The sequence below is a fragment of the Leucoraja erinacea genome, chromosome 37, assembly GCF_028641065.1.
Source record: "Leucoraja erinacea ecotype New England chromosome 37, Leri_hhj_1, whole genome shotgun sequence".
Taxonomy (NCBI): domain Eukaryota; kingdom Metazoa; phylum Chordata; class Chondrichthyes; order Rajiformes; family Rajidae; genus Leucoraja; species Leucoraja erinaceus.
In genome coordinates, this window is record NC_073413.1 from 12844659 (window position 1) to 12866414 (window position 21756).

The window sequence follows — 21756 nt, forward strand, 5'->3', positions numbered from 1 at the left end:
CCTTCCACCACAGTGATGAGAAAATGTTGCTGTCCAAAACAAAATAAATGTGTCATAGCACCTTATTTTTTTTCTCGATAATTGTAATTTTATCGGCTAGTAACATCAGGTGAAATTCCTTCTCGCTGGTGTCCCAGTTTCCTTTCTGCTGTTTCTTTTTGTCAGCCATGGTGAAGTTGTTGTCTGCTCGTGCTTCTGCTATTGCATTGCACATGTGCAGTACAAACAGACATCGTCACCATGGCAACTAAAACGCGGTCTAACTTTAGACTCGGCTAAAACCAAAGTCTAAAGTTAAATTGCCTTAGACTTTAGTCTAACTAAACCTCGCTACCAGAATGCCAAATTTTTCCTAAACCAAGCGTCGGGTTTAGTGAGACCGAGCGGCAGGTTTAAGGTGAGTTTAAGAAAAGTCTATCGTTGCAATTAGTAAAATATGTGCCAAAGAGTTTAATAGAAGATCAGTTTGTGCAAAAGACCAAAGGGAGGATAATAAGAAATGTAACTACTAATGTCATCAACACTTCAGTCAAGAAAGAGTGTTAACTGGTGAAAGCTAATTAAAAGAGAAGAAAGAGGCGTTTCATTTTTACTCAAAACCAAAATACTGTATGCCAAAATATTGACAACAGTTGAGTGATTACTAGCAAAAACATTCATCTGTGTTAAACAGTTCCCAGGAAATAGTCCTCTGGCCTTGAGACTGACTTGTTGAGACGGACTTAAATGTTGAGACAAACTTGTTACAGTGCTGAAGAACTTTGCTTTGTTTTTCATTTCCAGAATAGTGACAAGCCTGCTTCAGATTGCACAGAAGCAGTTTAACACCCTGAAAGAAGCAAACCTTGCAACTGCAGACATGGCATCGCAGTTCAATGATTTGGAGCGTCTTGTGCGAGGAGAGAAAGTGGTTCTGTGGGCAGATCAAATAAATGCAGAAGAATCTAAAGAGAATCAGCATTCAGAAGTGAAGGCTCTTGCTACACTCTCTAAGCTACACCAGCTACCTGAGAACCTATTTGAAGTTATTGGTAAGCCTGTTTCCTCCTTGCTTTGTGTCCTGTAGCATATAAGTTTATACTCTGAGGCAATCACTTGTTTATATGGGTGCAGAATCTCTTTCCTCAAAACCTACCAACATGGTTAAAATTTTTGCTCAATTGTGGTTTTTGTCACCATTTGACATGAACTTGTAATTCAATTCCTATAAATTTGTTCAACTCATTTAAATGAGCATTTACTTCTGTGTTTATCAATTTTATCTCCAACAGTCAGCTCAAATGTCAGAGCTACTGCTTCTTGTGTTTTTTAAGCGGGTACATCACCCTTCAGGCCATGCCTTCACTCGTGTCCCCCTCAACCCCACTAATCATGAATTCACAAGACTTGCCAGGGGAATTATACACTTCTCACACTGAACTGGACAGATTATGCTTCAATTCATGGTCTGTATTAATTCTTAGCGTTTGGATAGGGCAAGAAACCAAAGTTCATACTTCTAATTTAAAGTTTATTTATTGGATTTGAGAGTAGGGTGTCACGGTGACGCAGCGGTAGAGCTGCTGCTTTACAGAGCCACCGTGCTGCCCTATTCTCAGGGTTTAACCCTGACTACAGGTGCTGTCTGCACAGAATTTGTACCTTCTCCCCATGACCTACGTGGGTTTCCTCCGAGATCTTCGGTTTCCTCCCACACTCCAAAGACGTACAGGTTTGTAGGTTAATTGGCTTGGTATAAATGTAAATTGTCCCAAGTGTGTGTAGGGTAGTGTTAATGTGCGAGGATCGCTGGTCGGTGTGGGCTGGGTGGGCTGAAGGGCCTATTTCTGCACTGTATCTCTAAACTAACCCAAACTAAAACTCAATAACTGTGTATTTTGATAAATACATACCTGCCCTATTAATCATAGTGAGCTTGGAGGTGTGTGCATCAGTGCACGGCAGGTCTCGTGCTGTGACAGCTTTACTGTAATCACGGGCGAGGCTTGCTTTTCAACTTGTTCATTTTTGTGGGTTCTATGTTTGCATAACAAATCTGTGAGGGCCAACATTACTCTGAAAAGCAAATTGGATCTCATTTAGAATTGGGAAATCTGTTTTCTGTTAAACAGGGATACCTTGTCCAGAGTAGGCTCACAATATTTTAAAGGATTAACAGCAGGATCCATCAAATCTATAACCTGACAGCAGGAGAGTTTATAACTGCAATAATTTAAGCTGGTTCTATGCCTGGGCATGCAATACAATAACACATAATTGCATGATTTTTATAACACATTTTTAATTTTTAATCGCTGCTCTGTACAAATTGTACTAGCAATGTCAAGAAAACTGCCTGATTTATTTAACTATTTATTGCAACCTGTAACAATATTGACATTAAGTTTATTAATACTGAAAGGAGGTTTTTTAGATAATTATTTAATACTGGAAGGAGACGGGTGAGTACATCGCTCCAATCTCCAAGTTTTACCTACTCCAATTTGGAGAATGGTGCCATTTAATGTTTAAAAAAAAATGGAACACATTCATATTGTTGGTTTCATCCCCCATGGCATGTTACAGCTGGGATGGGAAACCAATGATATGTTGATCTTCGAGGAGGACGTTGCTTGTGTGTCTCTATTGTACATTGGCTAGAGGCAGAAACATTTCAGGCCAATATACATTTGACAATTAAGCTTTCATCTTATTTATCTAATATTTCTGTAAATGAACATGTATGTTGAATAGTCCCGAGAATGACACTTTATAATTAGAGAGAGAGAGTCACACAGCGTGGAAACTGTCATTTGGCCCAACTCATCCAAATTGCCCCATCTAAGATAGTTTTGTTGACTGCATTCGTCCCATATCTCCCTAAACCTTTCCTGTCCAAATATATTTTAAATATTGTTATTGTACTTTTATCAACTATTTATTTTGACACCTTCCTTTCCTATCAGATTGAATAATCTTAACTCTCAGTTGCTCCACCCACCCCTCCCAGCCTCTGTTGCTATCTCCACCCTTTCCTCCCATTCCTGACTCCATCTGCTAATCACCTGCTCCTCACCTGGATGCAGCTATTACCAAAGATCCTATAGCAGAGCTCTGTTATAGGATCTTTGGCTATTACTTGCCAGCCTTCACATTTTATACTGGCTCTCTCCCACTATTCTTTAAGTCCAGAGAGAGGGGCACGACCCAAAACCCTGACAGTCTATTTCCCTCCACAGATGCTGCCTCTACTGATGAGTTCTTCCAGCAATGTTTTTTTTGTAGATTGGTCATCTTTGCACATCATTGAAAGATTTTGAACAAACTTCCTGGGGAATTGAACACTGAAATAATAAAATTGTTTACAACCAGCAATTACAGAAGATACTAAAAAGCATGAAATTAACTGAGCACTGCAAATGATGTTCTACTCCTCAGTATGTTGGGGGTCGGAGGCAGCAGTGCAGGAGCCCATGGATGTTCCTGGAATCTAATTGCAACAATATGCTATGTGTACAGTTTTGATTAGATCTTATGAACATACCATAACCTTCAACCAATAATCAATGCAAACGCTTTCCTAGTTCATTATGAAACACTTACCAAAACTATACATCACGATCAGTTATCATTGTTGCTATAATTTTCTGAAGATTTGGGAGATCTTCAACACACAAGAATAGGTTTGTAGATGATCTTTCATCTCATGTAGATAGAAAAGCGGATCTACTACCGATCCAATATTGTTGTACGATCTGAGACTAGGCTGTCTTTTATAAACCATGTCTGGGGATAACTGCTTTCCACTACTCCCACTGCTCCTGCTAGTGGGAGAGCCTCGGATCAGAGGACGTAGCCTCAAAATAAAAGGACGTACTTTTAGAAAGGAGATAAGAAGGAATTCCATGAATCTATGGAATTCATTGCCACAGGTGGCTGTGGAGGCCATGTGAGTGGATATTTTTAAGGTAGAGATTAGCAGATTCTTGATTACTAAGGGTGTCGGAGGTTATGGGGGGAAGGCAAGAGAATGGGGTTGAGAGGGAAAGATAGCTCAGGCATGATTGAATGGCGGAGTTGACTTGATGGGCTGAATGACCTAATTCTGCTCCAAGAACTTATGAACTTGCAGATGCTGTCTGATCTGTTTGGTATGTCCCATATTTATTCTGCTAACTTCAGTCTCTGTTGCAAATGAAGGTGGGTACCCCTGCATAATACTGCCTAAACCCGAGCATCTATTAAATAGTTGGTGCTCAGCACAGTAACCACACCAGCATTACAATCTGGCACTTTGGAGAGATGGCATGATATCAGAATAAATTGATTTAAGAGAGATTATATTTACAGCTCCATATATTTATACAGCATTGTATTAACAAAGGTGATGAGTATCATTGGTTATGTTTTAAAGCAAACAATCAGAAGGGCATTACCTGAGTGTATCTTCTGGCTATTTTACAGTCAAAAGATTCTTACCCCTTCCAGCATAGTCCTCTTTTTGTTCATAAATTTGTCATGAATGGGCTGTACCCAGCGGTTAGAGTTGATAATGACACAAACATTTTTGCCTCTGGCACCCAAACAAGATTAAGTTATAATCTTTGTACTAAATGTACATAGTATATTTTTTAAAGACTCTTGTGCTAACTGATCTATTTGTTTGTAATTTTAAATACTAATTCCAGGTGGTGATGGAAATATTTTTCAAATATAAAATATAGTTGTTGTCAGTATGTTATAATAGTTTAGTTCAATGAGTCCTCAGTGCTGGTATGTGTACTTGGATCCAACAGAGACATTTTTAAGCACATTCCTGCCTCCTTGCTGTAAATGTAAACCACCTGGGGCATTATTAGCCCAGTTCCAAATATGTGCAGATTCAGATTAGAGACTGCAACTAATCAGGGGATTAGGCAATGGGAAATGTTCCTTTTCAATACACTTTGAGTCTTAAGAGTAGTTAGCATTGTTTCAGGTCAGGTATGACATTATCAGTGTAAAGAGTCAAATTCCTCATTCACTCTTCACCCGTTCCTTCACCCACTGCCTTAGACTCCAGCTTGAAGCACTGCGGTGGGACTGACCAACCTGAGTAAATGGTATCTTCAGGAGATGTTTAGTGCTGTTGGGGATCTTTTGCTTCTGACTTCTCGAGTGGAAGTAAAAGGTCCCACAACACTAAGGGCGGATGGTGGTGCAGTGGTGGAACTACAAATTGTCCCTAATGTGTGGGGATCGCTGGTCGGCGTGGATTTGGTGGGCCGAAGGGCCTGTTTCCATGCTGTATCTCTAAATCTAAAACAATCTGGAAAAATTGCTGGGGGAGTTCTTGATGTCCTGAAGAAAACATATTCTGCCTTCAGGATCAACAAGTCTGATCATCAGGACACTATCTCATTGGCTTTGTATAAATCAGGCACTGTTTCCTGCATTAATCAATCCACAGAACTTCTAAAATTACTTACTGGGGGCAAAATGTTCTGTGATGTTTACCTTGTTATGCATGGTGCTATGTAAATGCAAGTTTTCTTTCTCCTTTTTGGGTCCGAGTTTGAACTTTTCCAAATTCTGTTTATTTTTGCTGAATTTGTTTGAAGAGTAAAAGTCCTCGATCCAAAGCTCTGCATCATTGATCGGAGGAAACGCTGTGTGGGTAAACGTTTAGTAAAGTAAAATAAGGAAATTGCAGTTCAATTTCAAGGAAACAAAGATCTAGCTTCATATTTCACCAAATCCCATTGATTTTAAATATGGAATGATCTATATGATTTCTGTGATGGTTAATTACAAAGAAAACTATAATTTACTATATAAGCATGTCATTAAATAATGCATTCACAAGATCTTGTGCATGGGCGTAATTGCCAATTTAAGCTGCTCTCATGAATCAATGAAATGTAATATAAAAGCATGTTTTCGGTGGGGGTCATGACCAAAGAAGTGGTAAAATGGTTCTGTGTTCTGATCTGGTGAAGCCCTCCTCTATGAAACGTGTTGATGCGTGTAATCATGAATGGCTTTTTTGGTTAGGTAGTCATTGTGGAGGATAGGTAAAATGTTTGTTTATAAAGTAGCTGTGTTGACCCATCATGAGTTGTATAGTACATCATTATTGGAGTACAGCAAATGTGGCAACCCATTGAAGCACAGCAAGCTCCCATAGATGCCAAGATAATAAAGGCCCTGTCATCTGTTGAGGTGACATTGATTGAGAAATTGGCATTATCCAGACCCTGGCCTCCCAAACACTGTCCATATATTTTACATCATCATGGGCTGATTCTCTTTGACATCAAGACCAACGAACAGTGGATTTCTCCTTCACTAGTAGAGGCTGATCTACCTCGGGTCTCATTGTCTCTCCTGTACCAGTTCTCCATAATCTCAAAAATCCATCCACTTTCTCTTTAAATATTTCCAATGATCTTGCCTCCACAACCTTCTGAGTTGAGAATCGCTGCTCTCTATGTATCTCAGAGATAAAAGATTGGACCATGTCTGAAATTTGTGGAAACTTCTCCCCTATTGTGCTCACTCAGGAGCTGATATGTTTCAATGAGAAATGACAGTACAGTGGTGCAGCGGGTAGAGCTGCTGCCTTACAGCACCAGAGACCCGGGTTCAATCCTGACTATGGGTGCTGTCTGTATGGAGTTTACACATTCTCCCTGTGACCATGTGGGGTTTCTCCGGGCCCTCCAGTTCCCTCCCACACTCCAAAACACATACAGGTTTATGGGTTAATTGGCTTTGTTAAAATTGTAATTTGTCCCTAGTGTGTAGGATAGTGTTAGCATACTGCTCGGCATGGACTTAGTGGGCCGAAGGGCCTGTTTCTGCGCTGTATCTCTAAAGTCTCAATAATATATCCTTCCAAAGTCCAGAGAATACAGATCTCTTTAGCTGTTCATGACAGGACAGTCCACGTAACCCAGGGATGAGTCTGGCGTATACCATTGGGACCGTGACAAGTGCCACTATGACCTTTCTTTATTAAGACCGAACTTCTGCACAATACTCACCAATACCTTGCACCATTGTAACTGCACTTCCCTATTTCTCAACTCCAATACTATTGCAATAAAGACCAACGTATCATTTGCCTTTCTACCTACTAGCTACATCTGCCTGTTAGCTTTTTGTGATTTCTGTACAAAAACATCCAAATCTCTCTACATTCTGCCCATCTGCAATCTTTCTCCATTTAGACAATAGTCTGCTTCAGTTTTCCTTTCTTAACATGCATAACTTCACACATTCCCACGTTGAGCTCCATGAGCCAAGCTTTCACCCACTCACTCAACCTATATGTAGCCTGTAGCAGAGTCCAAATATCCTCACCACAACATGCTGTCCAACCTGTTTCCGTCAGACTCTGCCTCCTCCTTCACATTGTGAACAAGTGAGAGCCAAGAGCTGATCCTAAGGATGTTACACAAATTGCACCCTCCCTGCCTGGAAAAGGGCCATGGAATTTGGCTCTGTCTTCTGCATGATAACAAATCTTTATTCCATGCACCTCACCAATGCCAGAAGCTTTTACCTACTGCACCAGCCTCTTTTGTGGCACCTCATCGAAAGCTTCTGGATTTGTGACATGTCCTCATGGTTTTATACCTGTTTAAATTGTAAAGATTATGCTGCCCTAACAGTTAAGCAAAGGGGTGAAAGTTTGCACGGTACGTTCAATATGCTTGGACAACCGAGAAATGCTTTGAAGTGTTTCATTTCATTCATTTGCAATAAATTAAATATTATAAATGAAATAGTTCTCAAAACATTTCTCTACAGTCCAAGCTTGTTGAACGTACAGTGCAAACTTTCAACCCTTTGCTTTCAACCCTTTGCAATATCTTTGCTAAGACCTATCGCTTCCTGCCCCTTAAGAAGTTTATCTTGTTAGCTATGACACATTTAGCAACACTAATGTGTTTAGTAATCATGATTGAAGGTCTCAAAGTAGCAGGCAAGTCCCACGTAATTCAGCAGATCAGAGTAGGAGGATTGGAATGAACTGGTTGTACGACATTTGCAGACTTGCAAAGTTAAAACCCCAACAGCCTTTATTTTTACTGTGGTGCATGGGGATGGAGGGAGAGGTGTGTGTGGGGGAGAGGTGTGTGTGGGGGGGATGAGTGTGTGTGTGGGGGGGATTGTGGGGGTTTGGGGGGGGGGGGGAGGTTTGGGTGGGCGATGTGTGTGTGTAGGGGGGGTGTGGGCACGTGCATGAGTTTCTGACCTGGCATACGTTAAAAAATGTGTCCCTTGCATTGAAGGAACACTCTCACCAAAGTTCACAGCCATGGCTTGCAGCACACTCTGAATAATCTGCCCTCTTACTTTCCTATTTCCTTTTCTCATTACTTGTTCCCTTTTCTCTTCTCTACCTTCAGGGAGGAGATACAGGAGCTAGAAAGCTTGAATGTCCACACTTAAGATCAGCATCTTCCCCACTGCCATCCGATTCCTGCACCAATTTAAGTCAATCAGGCTTAATCCCAGACTTCACAGTTTCCAGTGTCCTTATAAAGTTAGTGCAATTAGATGTGACTCAAATGGCAAAAAAAATTATCAGCACTTCATGAAGACCACAGACACATTTTTACTATGAGTCTTTGTGGTTGTATCAGGGAATGTTATGCAGAAGTAATTCATCCCACTAAAGAACAATCTGAAATATTGTTTAGTGTTTTCTAGGTTTAGTATTGGCAGCAAACAGCTGTCTGCAACCGCAAGTATCCCCCGACATGAATTATGCTATGATCTCATGTGGACTGTTGCAAACATTTCCAATGTCAAGTAAAACCACAATATCAGCCACAGATTCATGAAACAAACATCATCTAAATATAAAATTAACTTTTTAAACCGGTTACCCTTCTCTAAAACGAGCCAAGTCCTTTAACATTGCAGTTCCGTGGGTTCTGGCAACTATGCTCTTCATGTACAGCCCCTGATATGGGAGCAGGAGCGGTCTATAAACCCCGGCTCCTGAATGTGCACAGCATCAACTTTATGCCCAGGCATAGGATATATTTGTTAATTGTCTTCTTTCTTGCCAGTGATTGAAGGAAATGACCTACCTCATCTTTCAATACACCCAATCATTGAATCACCCAGAACAGACAACTCCAAAGATTGCCGCATCTGTACCCAGGATGAGGTGTTCCACACCAGGGCATCGGAGATGTCCTCATTCTTCAGGGAACGGGGGTTCCCTTCCCCTACCATAGATGAGGCTCTCACCAGGGACTCTTCTATACCCCATGACTCTACTCTCACTCCCCATCCCCCCCCCCCCCCCCCTCGTAACAAGGGCAGAGTCCCCCTTGTCCTCACCTTCCACCCCACCAGCCGTCACATACAACAAATAATCCTCCGTCATTTTCGCCGCCTCCAACGTGACCCCACCACTCGCCACATCTTCCCATCTCCCCCTCATCTGCTTTCCGCAGAGACCGCTACCTCCGTAACTCCCTGGTCAATTCGTCCCTTCTCAACCGAACCACCCGCTCTCCGGGCACTTTCTTTTGCAACTGCGGTGTCTTACTTTTATCCTTCTCTCTCCTAGTGCCATCCACAAAGAAAGCTGCAGCTGCAGAACCAACTGAACCAGCTCTGTCGGAGGTTAGCGCAAAAAAACGACTCCCCACCAAGCGGTGCCTGGCTGAGCTCAGACCGTCATCGAGCCTTCAGCAGAAGGAGCAGCTGATGCCACTAAAGAGAAGGCGTACAGAAATCGAGGTCTCTGCAGATAATCATACAGTAACTGATTTGCGAAGGAAACGCAGCTCCTCCCGAATTGACCACGTCAACTTTGTGGCAAAGACTTACAGAAAGGACAGCCAGCCGTTCTCAAATCGGAGCAACACTCTCGCCAATGAAGGATCTAAATTTGTGAACATGCCTCCACATATCAAAAGAATCTGCACACCAGCAGTGTCCAAGAAGAGGAAAGCTCCATCCAGCACCATTCCCAACAGCAATATCCTCCCCTCGATGTCAAGTAATTGCATTTTGAATGAAACCTTTGAAACTGCAGAAGGGTGTGATCAGGATGCCACCATAATTCTTGGCCCATCAGCTGATCAAAGACTTGCAGATACCCTGGACCACAGCACAATGCCGCAGACCAACAACTCGTTTCTACAGAGGTTTGACTCTTTTTATTCATATTTTCCTCGTACCAATATCCCAATAGAATTTATTTTGGACATCATTGAGATGGAGAGGATTGCACCACAGTCACCTGCCAACAATGTTTTACTTGTCGCTGCTTCAGATCCCTAGTTAAGCCAGTTTGCAGGATCGCCCTCCATTATTCCAACCACATTTAGTGTAGAGATACAACATGGGCAAAGGCCCTTTGGCCCATCAAGACCACATAGACCAACGATCACCCATTCACACTATTTCTATGCTATCCTACTTTCTCATCCACCCTGTACACACAAGGGACAATTTACAGAGGCCAATTACCCTGCAAACTTGCACGTCTTTGGAATGGGAGGAAACCGGGGCACCAGGAGCAAACCCACATGGTCACACAGAGAATAATTTGGGCACAGGCTTGGTGAGCCGATCAATCTCAGTGGGGTTTGTACCATTTGAGGGAGGGAAGGGGAGGATAAAATTGATCTAATTTTATTTCATTATTTTTATTTTCAGCTAATTTTAATTCAAAAAGAAACTATTAAACATTCCTGATAATCAGAAATTGTTTGAAAACCGTGAAGCAAAGTATGTTCTAGATCTAATCAGTGTTGATGTGATTAGGTGCTGTCAGGCATTGAAAATCAATAAATCTGCAGATGCTGGATGTCTGAAATAAAAGATGTGTAATGCTCAGTAGGTCGGGCAGCATGTGTGGAAAAAGAGCCAGAGATAATGATTCAGTTTAAAGCTAATGTGTTTTCTCCCCAACCCATTCTGGCAAGCTTCCACCTGAAATATTAGGTGGGCAAAAATGCTGGAGAAACTCAGAGGGTGAGGAAGGAATTTCCTTCGCTCCATAGATGCTGCCGCACCCGCTGAGTTTCTCCAGCATTCTTGTCTACCTTCGATTTTCCAGCATCTGCAGTTCCTTCTTCAACCTGAAATATTAGCTCTGTTTCACTTTACACAGATGCTGTCTGACTTGCTGAATGTTTCCCACTGTTCTGTTATGACATATTTAAATAACTTTGAGAAAGAGAAAAACTAATAGACCCGTTAATGTGGCTTATTTTCTTTGCTTAAATCTTTGTTCAGCGATGTCCTTTATTTTATACTTGCAGATTGGACCTGCCGAGATTTGCAGTTAAAAACCAGCCTAGCGTCCTGTACACGGCTAAAAACCCATACGCGACTGTCAGCAGATCCGTCACGAGAACAAACACCAGAGTAACAGGACAGCGGAAAAAACGATATTCAAGGTCAGTCGGTACAGGTGGAATGCATAATAGGAAGGGGCAGGAGAGTTACATGAGGAATCCTCTCCCCCCCCCCCTCACCCTCCCCCCCCCCCCCCCCCTCCCCCTTCCCCTCCCCTTCCCTCTCTCTCTTGTCTTTCCTTCTGCAGCTTTCACTCCTTCCTTCCATCTGTCCCTTGCCCCCCCCCCCCCCCCCCCCCCCCCCCCGTGTGTGTGTGCCTCTCTCTCTCTCTCCCTCCTTCCGTCCCCCTCACCCGTTGCCAGTGGTGAGTGAGGTTTGATGGCTCCCAGACGTCAGCTGTTGCCATTGTGTGAATGTGAATGTAAATGCTGGAGAGTGTTCCCAAGCTCTTTAATAACCAGCCAGATGGTCTTCACTAATGGGGGGGGAAAGAAGTTGGTGGTGCATGAGAAGCTGGAATTGCAAGAATGTGAACATCAGAGTGTTGGATCGGGGAATGTTCAAAGGTTGGGAAACCCACCGAGGTGTTTAATTACAAGGGGAATTTAAAATTATATCATTAATGGTTATCAGGGCAAAGAATTTTCCACTTAACCATTCACATGTAATATAAAAAAACTGCCATTCTTTTATAGTTTAATGGCGTGGTTAATAATGGTTATCTAAATATTTAACGATCTTAACGTTTAATATTTAAAATATGTTGCAGCAAAGCATTAACAATTTTAGGTTTTAAAACCAAAATAAACATAGAAAATAGGTGCAGGAGAAGGCCATTCGGCCCTTCGAGCCTTCACCGCCATTCAATACGATCATGGCTGATCATCCAACTCGGTATCCCATCCCTGCCTTCTCTCCATACCCCCTGATCCCTTTAGCCACAAGGGCCACATCTAACTCCCTCTTAAATATAGCCAATGAACTGGCCTCAACTACCTTCTGTGGCAGAGAATTCCACAGATTCACCACTCTCTGTAAAAAATGATTTTCTCATCTCGGTCCTAAAAGACTTCCCTCTTATCCTTAAACTGTGACCCCTAGTTCTGTACTTCCCCAACATCGGGAATAATCTTCCGGCGTCCAGCCCCTTAAGAATTCTGTAAGTTTCTATAAGATCTCCCCTCAGTCTTCTAAATCTTCTAAAGGACTGTGGACGGTAAGAGCTTGTTGTAAGTTCCCTCTATAAACCCCCTGAATTGTGATGTTCATGGTCATGCAACATGGAAACGGGCTTCTTCACCCAATATATCCATGTCAACATGTGCCTTCATACACACCAGTTTGGCCCATATCCCTTGATTTGTTCTACCCGGTCCAAATGTCTTAAATATTGTAATTGTACCTGCCTCTACCACTGCCTCATTCCACATGATGTAGAGAAGGTTGGACCTCATCTTATAATTCACAATATCGGGCACCTCACCACTACATATCTTCAGTTTTAAACTCCCCCACCGTAGGAAAAGACTGCGACGATCCTCTTTGACTCTATCAACCTCTAAGGTCAGTCACCTCAGCCTCCTAAGCTCCAGGGAAAAAAGCCCTAACCTATCCATTTTGCTCAATCTTTGCTTATCTGACAACCTTTTATCTCCAATTTACCTCCAGGCTTAGTCATTATTTTGACTTGTCTGTCAATAATCCCTGTCCCCACCCCTCACCTGCATCCACCTATCCCATAAAAACAATGAACTGCTGATCCTAGTTTGCATCTCATCGCCACATTCCATGGTTCCATCCCACCCCCACCCTCCCCTTCCAGCAGCATCCACCTATCATTTGCCAGGCTCCCCCCCCCCAATATCTCATCCAGCTGTTTTCCCTACCCCAAAAACGGGGGGGTGGGGAGAGATCACGACCCAAAACATCAGATACCCATTCCCTCCACAGATCCTACCTAACCCACTGAGTTCCTCCAGCACTTTGTGAATTACTCAAGTATCCAGTATCTGCAGTTTCTTGAGTCTTCACCATGGTACATGTTCATTTTTTTTTTTGCAAACTGCTTTCACTGGGAACAAAAACGAATGAATATTTGGGTCCTTCCTTGATTCAATATTCAAATTCCTTAAAAACAATTTTATTAAATCAGAAGCTACACATATGCCAATGTTGTGTGTCATGCAGCTGACAGTATTTCCTGTGTTCGTGCCGCGCATCAGTTTTAATCTGCAGGCAGACCAGACTGGTTATGACGTGATTCTGTGCCAGAGTAACTTCCACACCAAGTTTCACACTGGCAATGATGTCAAACATTAACTCCCTCAACACTTTGGGAACTGCTGCCAATTCAACAGTAATGTTTCCACAGAAGTAAACAGCCCATGGGGGTAGAACTAATAATGCTGGGAACACTGAGCAGGCCGGGCACAAAGATAACATTACCAACTTCCCATTAGAAAGGTGGAACATCACACAGATGCAAGTTTTAGGGTACAGAGGTGGTGGGGTGGGGATGGTGGTGGTGGTGGTGGATGAATAGATAGGTTGGAAGACCAGGTAAAACAACAGAATAATTAAACAGGGTGGTTAAGAATGTTTAATTGTCATTTGTACCAGCAATGGAACAATAAAATTCTTGCTTGCTGTGGTCAGACACTGGAGGGCACAGCTGTGAGAAGGCACCTGGATTAGAGGGTGGTAACTACAAGGTTGGAACTATTTGGATTGCTTTCTCGTGCGTGTGTGTGCGTGCATGTGCGTGTGTGTGTAACGTTATGACGGGCACAGACAGGGTAGATGGTCAGAACCTTTTTTCTAGAATGAAAATATCAAAGACTAGAGGTCATAGCTTTAAAGTGAGAGGGACAAAGTTTAAAGGAGATGTGCAGGGCAATTTTTTGTTACAGAGGGTGGTCAGTGGCTAGGACATGTTACCACGGGTGGTGGTGGAGGCAGATATGATAGTGGCATTTAACAACCTCTTAGACAGGCACGTGGAGATGTAGGAAATAGTGGGAAATGGAGCATCTGCAGGCAGAGATTAGTTTAATTTGGCTTCATGTCGCGTGTAGACATTGTGGGCCTAAGAGCCTGTTCTCATGCTGTACTGTTCTATGTTTATTATAACTGTTGTGTGATCCTTTGCTCGTAGTGGCTTCTCAACCAGTGGCCGGCAATACCAGGGTAAATCCAGGAGGTCTCCCGCCTGCAAGACTCGGCTTACTTCAGGTATTTGTGTCTGACATAAAGCCTTGTACTGGTATCATTGGCCTGCATTTGGTCCATATCCCTCTAAACGTGTAGCTGTTAGTTTAGGGTCAAGATGATGATTTTCTGACTTCTCACAGTGACTTCCAGCAGACCTCCATGAAGTCACTCATCTGAAAATCGATGAAGTGAAATGTCCTTTTGGCTTAGTTCGATTTCCAATATTTACTCGTTGTGTTAGGAAACACAAAGCCACTGCCTGCAAGATAGGAACTCTTGTCAACGGACTCTGACATATGAGCTATAAATAGTTTTTATATACAGATGCAAACATTTATTCCTTCCTAGTATAAAGCTGAGATCGCCAAGAAAGAAAAAAATGTTAACATCTGTGTTTACTGTTGTAAGGTTGAAAATTGATTGCTGTATTAATTTCAACCAGTATAATGAGGAGTTGAGAACTTGTCTAATCCTAGACGTAGTGAACCTTGGTCATAACCCTGGGTCATAAAATAAAAGTTTCTGTCTAAGTTTCTATCATAACACAAGCAGTGATTCAGTCTGTAGGAAAGAGCTGCAGAAGCTGCGTTAAATCGATGGTAGACACAAAATGCTGGAGTCAGTGGGACAGGCTGCATCTCTGGAGAAAAGGTGGGTCGAGGCCCTTCTTCAGATCACTGTGGGGGGGACAGAGATAGAATGTAATCGGAGACAGTAAGACTGGTGGGAGAACTGGGGAGGGGGAGGGGATGGAGAGAGAGAGGGGAAAAATGGCTATTTGAAGTTTGACCAGTCTGAAGAAGTGTCTCGGCATGAAACGCCATCCATTCCTTCTCTCCAGAGATGCTGCCTGTCCCGCTGAGTATCTTCGGTTTAAACCAGCATATGCAGTTCCTTCCTACACACGTGAAGTGTTAAAGATGGTTTTTGATCTGTGCACAATTCACAGTAATAATCACAGCACAGAAACAGGACCTTCAGCCCACCAAGTCTATGCCAGCCAACAACCACCCCTTTACATTAATCCTATTTTTTAAATCTCTCTCCCCCTCATACTCATTAACTGTCCCCTGATTCTACTCATCAACGAGGGGAAATTTGTAACAGCCAATTAAACAACAAACATGTGTGTTTGGGATGTGTGATTCCGCATGTGAGCACAGCACATGCAAACTCCACACAGATAGTATAGAGGTCAAGATTGAACAAGTGTTTGGCACTGTGACGGCGGCTCTACCAGCTGTGTCACTGGCTGGCAGGTCAGACTGACATGACACTAGATCCTGGTGTTTTGTTCGAGTGTGGTCACAAAGCTGCCAACACAATTCATGCTCACGAGTCGATGTTTATCTGATCTTCAGCCAGTTAATAAGGTTGAGTTTCCAAATCTGAAATCCTTTTAACAATCAGTTAAAGTGACAGGAATGCAAAAAATTACCTTGTAGATCACAAGGAACGAGTTTACAGAGACAAACTTATAAAATCTGGAATTCTGACATGCTCAAAGTTCATAAGAGAAACCCATGAAAAGGTCACAACTTTCCGTGATAACGAGCGAGCATCCCTTTAGTTGTTATTTTATAGCTACTTCCTGACTGCGATTCCAAAGGTGAGGTTCAGTCAAGGAAAGGATGGAATATGTGGTCGTAACTTCCTCACTACCACCTCCGTCTTCATCTGTCCCCGGTTACTTTCTGATAGGGCCACAGTTTAGTGGGTGGGGGCCTTGCGTGAGTCTGCACAGACACAGGAATGCTGGAGGGGCTCAGCCAGGCAGGCAGCAACTCTATAAAGACAAACCACATTTCAGGTCAACAACCTTTCCTCGGAGCTCGGCAAGACTGGAGCATTTACACTCTTCAAATTCAGCATCTGCAATTTAATTTGTTTTCATTACTGTTGAAATCCCAGCCAGCCCTCACCTCACCACCTCATCAGCTGCAGTAATATTTTAAAGTACGAATGTAGTCACCTAAACTCTTTCTCTCCTCCCTGACATTTGTTGGGCTCCTGGTAGTCCCTTGGGAAAAGTCTAACCGGTTAGTGAATTACAGGGTTATCCAGCCTTGTCAGTCAGTGGCCAGAGAATGCATCACCCTTCTGTCTGTTTGCCACTGCAAACATTGGTTCAACTGCTGTGCCAGAGTGATGTACTGGGCTGCCACTGCCAGTGTTGCTGCTGTAAACATTGGTTAGACTGCTCTTACAACATTGTGTCCAGTTGTGGCCAACACATTACAGAAAGATCCATGGGGATATTGCTGGGAATACAGGGTGGTAGCAGTGAGCGTTACACTTAGAGGGCTACAAAATAAAGAGGAGCGCAGATCGGGTAGATGGTCTGCCTCTTTTTTCCAAGGGCACAGGACATGAGATTCAGACTCGCGTACAGAGACAACGAAAATTCGCGTTTAAGGTGAGGGGAGAAATCTCAGGGATATGCGAGGGGTAAGCTTTCCACGCAGGGGTGGTGAATGTCTAATGAGCTAGTGGAGGCAGATACAACTACAATGTGTTAAAGGTACCTGGAGAGAAGATATGGAGGCATACGAGCCCTAATGCAAGTTACTGAAATGAGTTAGATTGTTACATTCAGCATGAACGTGGGCAGAAAGGCTGGCTACTATGCTGTATGTATCTGTGCTATCAGTTCTTAACTCTTGTACACATAGAAATGGTACAAGGTTTAGTTACACTTTGTGAAATGATAATGCCTGACCTTTCTTTACACAGCACAGTACTCCAGCCCAATGTTACATTCACTGGACAAGAAAAACGGAATTGGTGGCAGTCTGCCAGGCAGCCAGAGTTTTCAATTCCTGTCGCAAACCAGTTTGAAGAATTCAAGTAAAATGCTTTCTTTCTGACCAGAGAATGATTGAGAACACGAGACAGTAATTGCATTTGTTTGCTCCCACTTGCCTTGTCTGCATTTGAAATTTGAACTGCGTTGATAATATTGATTATTGAGCAGCCTGATGCCGTTTCCAATCCTGAGGCTGACCTTGCAGTATTTTCAATACTGTTAACCTTTTAACTATTTTGCATTCATTGTTTTCATTCCATCGTCATTTGCCCGACTCCCTGACAGGGCAACCGTGCTCTGGTTCCTGGATAGTCCTCGGAATGTTTTTCATCTCACTCCATGGCTGGTCGACTGGAAACGGGATTTTTTCATTCTGTCTAACGGGATTGAGTTCTGCACTCCCATCCTGTGGCTGTGCTGAGTTCTGTGAAATCTTCCCAATTGGCACAGTCAAACAACATGCATGCATCTTTTGAAAGCCATGCAAGTTGAACCATTACTTTCATTTTCTATGTCTTGTTATTGTTTTCTACCATGCTGTAAATCTGTGTTTTTTGTTCATTTAAATAAAATAAGATTTTTAAATTGATGGGCTCTGCTCCTGACACCAGCTTGATGTTGGCTCCTGTAAAGCCATAATCCTCAGGCACTGGAAAGCACGAGGGCAAAATGGGTGCAAAGTAAAGCCCATTAAACATGATACAGGTGTCATTTTAATTCTTGATTCTTCACTGTTAAGAGACAGCAGGTATCTTACGGCATCTATCCAGATGAAGGAGGTTGCAGTCCATAGTTCTGCCAACCAAATGAGCATTGAAGTCTGAGTCCCTGCATGTAGGTTGTGCAGCTCTGTTGCTCCCATGTGCACACTGTCAGAACTGCTCTGGTAAGCTAGCTTGCATTTTAATGGAAGTACAAGAGACTGCAGGTGCTGGATTCTTGAGCAAAAAAACAAAGTGCTGGAGGAACTCAGTGAGTCGGGCAGCATATGTGCAGGGAATGGACAGGCAGTGTTTGGGGTTGGGACCCTTCTTCAGATGATGGTTATGGCAAGTTTGCTTCTTAACTTTGCAATAACTAACTAATATTTTCTTATCAAATATGCTTCTTCCCCATTTCATTCCATTGGCGGGTGCAACTTCAGCAGAGCTGAAGCTAGGTCTCCAATATCCTGAGTTCATATGTTTGGTCAAGTTTGATTTGACAGTTTTTATCACGATGCCTAGATCTTGTCCTGTGTAGGTCTCCTCCTCTATGGCACTGCTGAATGTAGCAATATATCGCGTGAGGAAGAACAACATTCCTTTTATGTGAATGTGCCACACCTTTGTTTCATGCATGGTAGAAATGGAAGTAGTCCTCTCACCTTTTAAGAATGTTCTGCTGAAATTGATTGCACAAGTCATGACGTCTTTGCTTTCACAAATTAATATTGTTAGAAATTGGTTGTACTGACAATGGACGGTTTCTTCAGGCTCTTAAATGTGAATTGTTCCATCCAATAAAAGGGCAAAGTTGCCCCATTACACGGGGAGAGAGTACAGTTAATGTTTGGCCTTAGCACCCATGCACGGCCTGCCATTCTGTCAGCCAAGGGTCTTAACCCGAAACGTCACCCATTCCTTCTCTCCAGAGATGCTGCCTGTCCCGCAGAGTTGTTCCAGCACTTTGTGTCTACCTTCCATCTCTTCTGGCATATTGCAGACATCTGATGGAGCAAGTAGTGCAAAGGAAAGAGATTTATTTCTGGGGCAATCTGTCGGTGACAGGACGACTCAGCGTGATAACAGAAGGAGTTTTTTGAGGGTAGAGACGGGCAAAACTCTTTGTTATCGGCTTCAAGCCAATTCATCCATCTCCCGATTGCAATAATACCACCAGAGTCAGCAGATTGTTGCTCCAGTTTCCAGCCTCTTGTGTCTCGACAATTTGCAAGTGACCACGATGTAAAGAATTGTTACATATTGTATGCTAAATTAAACCCAATACACGTTGAAGCACCGTGCCTATATTGAAGAAGATTTTACTTTGAACTTGTAGATTACCAAGTATTAATCTCATAAACTGACATACGTAGCCTTCCAATAGTATTATCATGGTGGCTTTTCCGTTCATCCAGCCACATTGCCACCGCTAACTTGTTTTGCCGCCTACGTTCCACATTTCTTTCAGCTCCTGCTGTTGGGTGGTCAAGCAAGGGCTACAGAATGACAAGCACACTCCAGAGAATTAGCCCTGACCAAAACGAATGGAGTGTATTGGAAATAGGCTGAAGTGCAAAGGGGGTAACACAGGCGTAAATGCTTCGGCTTGGTTGCCGAGTGGAATTGTAGATCAGTAGTACTCCTTTGATCACAGGGCAAGCAGGTAATTCATAAAGTTTGATATATGTATATAGCTTAAAGAACATGATACTTTATTGATGTCAGCATTGTATATTACTTTATTTTTTAACTGGTCTCTTTGTGTTGGGGGGGCAATCTTTTGTCCCTTTCTATGTTTGAAATGTAAAAGTAGTGATTGTATTAGTGTTTGGAGAGCACCCATGAAATGCAAACCTAAAGCTTGCCTAATGCAGTCATCCAATACAGAATCTCTTGTGATTAATCATTCAGATTAAGGACAAAACTATCAATATCATGCTGTTTGTACAAATCGAACACAAAGACTTAATCCTTGTGCTTCACCCTTTTGCTGTATGGTATCCCAAACCATGACACAAATACACTGGAATTTATCATTTAAATCTGTTGGAATGGCACTCTCTTAACTTGAAGCTACCTGCGGTTATGCAGAATGCCACCTAGAGCGGATGCAGTGACCCAGAACACATGGTGTCGGCATAGTGCTGGCCAGACCAACATGATTGCTCAGCAGGTGATATTCGTGGAGACTTGGTTGAGCTGTCTGCCCGCCAGGCATGCAGCAACACCCATGTATGTTTGATGCAATAGGCACTGTGATTGACAGGAGCACAGTAAGCTTCCAATATCAGAGAAACCAGAAGGTTGGTAACTTGTTCTGAGTTAGCTAGCACCCGAGAGCCTGTTGCTTAAGAGTGTTCTGTGCACCAGGCAAATTGTAGCACTTGTCAATCGGCCATCCAACGTGACAGTAATCACTATCAACAAGTCTAATGTAGTCTACAGAATCTGCATTGTCAATGGGTTATGACTTTATCAAGTATTCTGTGAGTGTGACGTCCTTAGGCAGCATAAAGTTGGATTTGGTGGCTGCTCCTCTTTCTTATCCTGTCAAATATTGTGCTTAATTTTCATTAAATTGTTTAGTAATAACTAGTGGGTATGTGATTTATTTGTTATGTAAACGGTGACGTCTTTTTTAAACCCCGTCTTACTATATTCACTGGTTCTTCCTCTAACCGAGAGAACGGGTCGTGTTTCCACCAGACCCCAGTACTTGCATGGTCAGGATTCCTGCTGGTTCTGCATCTTCCTCCCTTGTGCCTCTGGGGTAAGAGCCAGTGCTCCAGAATGTAGGTGGGACGTGCGGCCAGAACTAGGGTCCGGAGTGTAGGTGGGACATGGGGCCAGATCTAAGGTCTAGAGTGTAGGTGGGCTGTGGGGCAGGATCTAGGGTGTAGGTGTGTTGGACGATGGGTTAGGAGCCATGGGTCAGTCTGTGACTGCAGTGGGGAGCTGTAGACCTTGTGATGCCCAAATCCTCTGGCTTTGTTTTCCTGCTTCCTTTCAGCTGCTGGGCTCGATGAAAGGTTATTAACATGAAAATAAGCGCAACAAATATGTGCTTGGGTATGAATAAGAGAAACGTCTAATAGTCCAGAAAATCAGATCGACTGGCACCAGCAAAGTCCCCAGAGTGCCGGGCCATCGGAGTGTTCATGTGGTTGGATTTCTCCATCATTTACATATAAAATGAAACACATCCTAATCCATGACATTTTGCCCCGAACTAAGATTTATAAATAACAAACCTTATGTTGATGTGTTAGCCCTGTTGCTCCATCTCTTCATTGCCTTTTGCTTAAAGCTTTGGGTTTCAAAATTCCCTTCCTTGTTTCCAAATCCCCCCCCCCCCCCTGAGAGGTGAGAGGTCATAGTTCACCTTGAGAAGTCGCCATTCAGCTCTTGAGGTCAATGCAGAATTTAAAGGCCTCTCTAACGTAGGCTGTGCCTAAATTGGCCAACACCTTCATTCTGGAGTGCCCTCATGTTCCAGCTTAAATATTGACCAAGATTTTGTTTCCAATCCTAATACCCCGGGGCTCACTGTTGAAATTAATTTACCACCTTGTGAAACAGTGTGGGACATTTTGGCTTTGTTAACGGTGCTGTATTAATACAAGTTGTTGATGGATTTGAGCAGCTTTATTACCCGTGTAAGGTTGGAACCAGCAGTTGGTCTCCAGCTGGCATTTGAATTGCAAAATCTGTGAAATGGACTGTTGGCTTTTAACGCCGAGA

The 21756-nt window shown here is 42.9% G+C and overlaps 1 protein-coding gene and 1 long non-coding RNA gene across 2 annotated transcripts in view; one reads left to right on the forward strand and one right to left on the reverse strand.

Annotated features, from left to right (window-relative positions):
* Window positions 1–7415, reverse strand: part of LOC129714005 (uncharacterized) — a 34406-nt gene extending 26991 nt beyond the window's left edge. Inside the window, exon 1 of the long non-coding RNA XR_008726303.1 lies at window positions 3583–7415. This is a non-coding gene — a long non-coding RNA (uncharacterized LOC129714005). The remainder of the gene's footprint in view (window positions 1–3582) is intronic.
* LOC129714004 (kinesin-like protein KIF18A) overlaps window positions 1–20769 on the forward strand; it is a 53725-nt gene extending 32956 nt beyond the window's left edge. The window contains exons 13-17 of the mRNA XM_055663469.1: window positions 784–1031; window positions 9554–10136; window positions 11259–11396; window positions 14450–14526; window positions 17239–20769. Of these exons, the coding sequence (XP_055519444.1) occupies window positions 784–1031; window positions 9554–10136; window positions 11259–11396; window positions 14450–14526; window positions 17239–17372 (1180 nt within the window). The 3' untranslated portion in view covers window positions 17373–20769. The remainder of the gene's footprint in view (window positions 1–783; window positions 1032–9553; window positions 10137–11258; window positions 11397–14449; window positions 14527–17238) is intronic.
* Window positions 20770–21756: the final 987 nt, after the last annotated feature.